This window comes from Dermacentor variabilis, chromosome 6, assembly GCF_050947875.1.
Source record: "Dermacentor variabilis isolate Ectoservices chromosome 6, ASM5094787v1, whole genome shotgun sequence".
In the NCBI taxonomy this organism is placed as follows: domain Eukaryota; kingdom Metazoa; phylum Arthropoda; class Arachnida; order Ixodida; family Ixodidae; genus Dermacentor; species Dermacentor variabilis.
Window position 1 is genome coordinate 160,022,537 of NC_134573.1, and position 5,183 is coordinate 160,027,719.

Genomic DNA, 5,183 nt, shown 5'->3' on the forward strand with positions numbered 1-5,183 from the left:
TTTCAAGGAGGGAAACGCAAGCAGACAGATGAGATTATTGTTGTGTGGCAAATATACATCCTTTGGTGTATATATACACCGCAAAGGGCTTAAGAGCGTAGCAGAGTCGGCAATCGTCGAAGATGTGCGGGTCAAACGCGTCGGCTTTTATACGTGAGTCGTCCAAGGTTCCAGTGTAATCGCTGGTGCCGCGTGGCTTCCCGAAAGTTCTACACTCTCAGAACAGTTTACACCCTTTGGCGTGCCCCTTCTGCCACACATCGATAATCGTCATCTGCCTTGATGCGTTTCCTTTCTTTAACGCTGCGAGCCCGGAACTTTCCAGTAACGAACGGCACGCGCGTTATAAGCGTAGAACAGTTTACACCCTTTGGAGTTCCCCTTCTGATAACGCGCGTGCCGTTCGTTACTGGAAAGTTCCGGGCTCGCAGCGTTAAAGAAAGGAAACGCATCAAGGCAGATGACGATTATCGATGTGTGGCCGAAGGGGCACGCCAAAGGGTGCAAACTGTTCTGAGAGTGTATACTCGCGGACAACTTTCTCTGGCGACGAAGAGAAAGCCACACTCTAAGAAAAGTTTACACCTTTTGGAGTTTATATCTGCCACACAACAATAATCGTGATCTGTCCTGCCCGCGTTTCCTTTCTTGAAAACGCTGCGCTCGTTACTTTCCTGTCAGGAATGCTATGTCATGCTGATAACGCACATGCCGCTCGTTACTGGAAAGTACCGGGCTCGCCGCGTTGAAGAAATTAAATGCGGGCAAGACAGATGACGATTATCGTTGTGTGGCAAATATACACCCCAGAGGGTGCAACTAGAGTGTACGGAGGCAAAGCGCGCACGAGTGTGTTTCTGAAAAGAGTCCCGCGTTTTAATTCACGTTGGTTTAGGCTGGGGAAGCGACAACTTAAAACACTTTATTAGCAACAGTTAAATAAGACAGAACACACCACTGAGTGTAAATGTTTGCTTAATCTGCGGCTTTTCCCTTCCGCGTCTGGACAAACGCGAAAACTGCGTCAATTGAGCGTCTGTTCCGAGCAACGAAAAGCACTGTCAAACGCTGCTGGACTATTTGGCACGGTAACACGTGTACAGCAGCCACGAGCCCGTAGTTTTCCCTTCGTAGCCACAGAAAGTTGTCCGCGAGTACAGCTGCATTACACATTGTGTCCGTGGTGCAATGGATTGCGTCACTGGATGCTGTTCTTTCCTTCAGTGATGGTAGTATCACAGGTGCCAACATCTTTAAGTCATTATGATTGAAGCCTGGCCACAACACAGTCAATTGGCTGAAAGGACTTGACCCCAATTGACGATACTTTGCGGACAGAGCTGCACGGCAGCTCACAAAGAGGCAAGGCAAGCAAGACGACAGGCTGAAAAGCGACAGAATGAATTGGCTAATGAATACCAAGCCGATGGCTACTAAAGAAATTATTGGAACGGTATTTGTGGCAAAACATTTGATTTTCAGCTGTTTTCTTACATTAAACTCAATTTCTTTAAACCATGGGTTTTATTACATATTTAGCATTATTTCCTATGTCTTACAGTAAACCAGTTGAATTTGTTTCCCTCTCATCTGTATAAGTGCAGACAACTACTGTGCTAGAATTGAAAATACGCACTGAACAGTTTGTGTGTTACAAATTTTGAAATATGCAAATAAAGTCATAACAGTGGGAACCATTTCACCAAACTAGTAATTTTATTAAGATTTTAGTAAGTCTAGTACAGTTAAAGGAGCGCGAAATTTGGAAGAAAATGATGTGTGCATTATGTGGATACCTCTTATATTACCGACAAAACGGTTCCTCAACATGGTCAAGAATGCATGGGAAATATAGGGCTTACATGAAGAAGTAGTAAAGGCAAGGCGCAGAAGACCAGGACTCAAGAAGAAGAACACAAACGGCAGGACCGGCGCCCTTACCCTGTGCCCTTAAGACTGCTTACGTGTGGGAATGCGAAAACACATTATAATCCCTGTGATTAAAGATTTCTTTCCGGACGTTCCTTGTCCGCGCAAGCTCTCACCTGCGTTCTCGCGGCGCCTGCAGGCAAGGCCAGGTCAAAAGGCGCCAAGCGTATCAACGCGCTCGCTTGCCCGCGAGTTCATAACTCGAAGAACCGCTCAGCGGCGTTCAACTGGATATTAATGCTTTCTATTTTATACACTCATGAGGTGACGCCACCTACTACCTGCACCCTCACGTGCTCAATAACGCACGCACTATGCACACCTCATGGCCTCCGAGATCCACCGCGGCGCGCGTTTCGAGGGTAAATCTCGGAGGCCATGCACACCTTTAGTCAACCACCAGAACCGAGGAGCCGCCGGGGTAGCGCACTCGTCTCGCACCTCCGACTAAAACTTACTGAACTTTCTTTTCAAAGCCATCAATTAACTTTGTTTACAAGAACCTCCCCGAGAAATTTGACGTCAATCCGGGCATTTTCTTACGAGATTTTACTCATTGCGCAGTCGGCCATTTTTGGTACCATCTTTCTCTCACGCCAACTATATACGTCGACTGATTTTCGCATAACAGGGCATATACAGGGTGTCTACCAAGTTGGCGTTTCCGATTCCCCGAGTTTTCCGTATTCCTTCACCTTCCTCCTGGGAGACTGCGCTGGCCAGCTTTTAGACTCGCAAGAGCAGCGACGGCTGATCCGGCGGGCACGAGGAATGGCGCATGGAGCCCTGAACTACGGGCTCCACCCTACGAAGAAATCACCCCATCTCATGACAAATAAATGTTCTCTCCAGGCTTTCCCTGAGTGACGTAAAACTATGTTTTATGTTAAAGCGGGCTGAAACCATGTCGCCCGATGCTGTCACTCTCTAGTGAGCATGTGATTTTTTTAAACGACTTAATCCAGTTTGAATATTAAGCAGTAGTGTTTATTTTATTCAAAAATAGAAGGGAGGAGTTAGTAAAATGCACAGCAAATAAAATGTCTTCGAAAAAAATTACAAGTCGGACATTTTCAAATACGAATAAAAAGGAGATGCATACAGAAGCAACTATGTTCGAATATGAGCTATTTTTATCAACTGACAGCAAGCTCAGTGGTATGAGGCGCGAACTTTGTCACAATTGAGATTCTCTCTTAAGTCAACCTCAACTGCCCTGACATGCTGTCAGACCGCGCACGACGCCTCAGTGTTGTGTTTCACTGCTTTAAAGAGTTTACTTTGGCTTGGATGAGGGACGCCTGCATCTCGGCGTCAGTCAACACTTCGTTTTTTGAGCTCAAGCTCCTTCAAAACGGCGGCAGCACGCTTCCTTCCCCGTTCATTCCTCAAGGCGTGTGTCCTTTCTGTTCTCGTCGTCCTCCCGCCGCGTGCTCGCCCCACGGACTATTTGAAGCATCTTCTTGGTCAGTTGTACAGTCAACGTCCGATTTTTCGAACTCCCTATAGGGGCCGCGAAAACGTCCGAAAAATCGGCCAGTTGGAAAAAATGAATGCATGGGCTCAAACCGCCACAGGCACATTCGCAAAAGCTCTGAAGGCCTGTCGGTACACGTATTAGGCATATCGGTGTCATATCGTACTGTGACAGGAGATACCGGTTGCACGCATGTATAATTACGGAATAGATACTGTGTTCCGTGGCAATTGCCCCTTTCCACGCTTGTTGTGCTTCACCGCAATACTTTTGAGTTGGCTTCACCAAGGAATATTCTTGTACAGAGGCGAAGCTGACTTTCGGGAACCGGCATTATGCAACGCACCGTGCTTTCCGAGCTTCGACGCCAATCGCGAGGACTACAAACGCAGAGTCGGTGCCATTGCTGACAGCGGCGAATGCACCCAACGGCAAGAAGCTTAATAGCGAACGTCGAAGCAGCTAGTCCTAGCGTTGCCGCAGTGGTTGCTACGGCTGCCAGCGGATGTGCGTGCGAGAGCGCCAATTTGAGGCGTCGAGGTAATAAAAACGGCAGCGGTATTGGCTTTGATTAATGACGTTTCGTACCTGCGGCCACGGCAAAATGTCCGGAAAATCGGACGGCGAAGGGTTCGTGCGTCCAAAATTTCAGACGTTCTGATACATTGACTCTGCATAAGGGGCACGTGGTGATGCCGCGAAGCCGTCCGAATTATCGAGCATCCGGAAAGTCGGTCGTTGACTGTACATACACTGGCAACTCCTCCAGCCGACGACAGGGCGTCAAAGACGATTCGTTACTATTCCTGTCTGTTACTCGAGCCAGCATTACCGCGACTTTCGTCCCCTTTCAATAAAATTAAAGCTAATTTTTCCTGATAGAAGCACAAATTCGCCGAGTTTTTCCAGACTACTCAAAATCCCCGAGATTTCCTGTTTTTGCAAGTTGGTAGACGCCCTGCATTTAATGCTTTCGCAGTAAAACTTAATCGCCAACTGAACGCATGCTGAGCGGTTCTTTGAGTAATGAACTCCTCGCGGGCGGTAGAACCTATTACAAACCCTTCCTTTTTCTCGTGAGAGGTCGCTATTCGGGTCACTTGCTCGGATGACCAGCTCTGGCTGGTGGACCGTGCTTGCCTAGAGATGTCGGCCAGGGGGCTCCCGGACGTCTAGGGGCCCAACCACATTCAAACAGATCCAATAAAGTTTCATCCATCCATCCATCCATCCTTCGAGCAAGCAAGCGCGTTGACACGCTTGGTGCGTTTTGGTCTGGCCGCACCGAGGCGCATTCAGAACGCAGGCGAGAGCTTTCGCGGACAAGGAACGCGAGAGAGAAAAACACAAATTCTCCAAAGAGACTATGACGCTTTCGCATTCCCTCACGTAAGCAGTCGTAAGTGTATCTGCCGAATTTTTCTTTCACCACGTAATTCTGAAGATAAACCACAGACACATACGAATGGCTAGTTCTAGCTGACGGGGCTACGATTATACTTATATATGAGCTATCTGGCGAGACAAGATAAGGCTTTGCTTTAAAGTAACCGCGAGATTTTTTTGGTGGACGCTGTTGCGTTGCTGCACCTTTTCAGTGTCAATATGTGTTTTTCATGTTTCAGTGAACGGCCGACCGAATACCAAACACTGAAGCTTGGCAACCAAAGAACATCGCGTATCAAGCAGCGGCCAACAGAAACAATTCTTGAGTGAGAAGCAAGTGCACCTGCTCGTGGGCCGGACAACAGAGGCCAAGATGTGCTCTTCGCCGACA

The 5,183-nt window shown here is 47.9% G+C and overlaps 1 protein-coding gene across 1 annotated transcript in view; it reads left to right on the forward strand.

The window, feature by feature from the left end:
• The window catches only part of LOC142586343 (uncharacterized), a 33,437-nt gene extending 28,318 nt beyond the window's left edge, over positions 1 to 5,119 (forward strand). Inside the window, exon 10 of the mRNA XM_075697592.1 lies at positions 5,032 to 5,119. Coding sequence (XP_075553707.1) covers positions 5,032 to 5,060 — 29 coding nt within the window. The 3' untranslated portion in view covers positions 5,061 to 5,119. The remainder of the gene's footprint in view (positions 1 to 5,031) is intronic.
• The last annotated feature ends 64 nt before the right edge of the window (positions 5,120 to 5,183 follow it).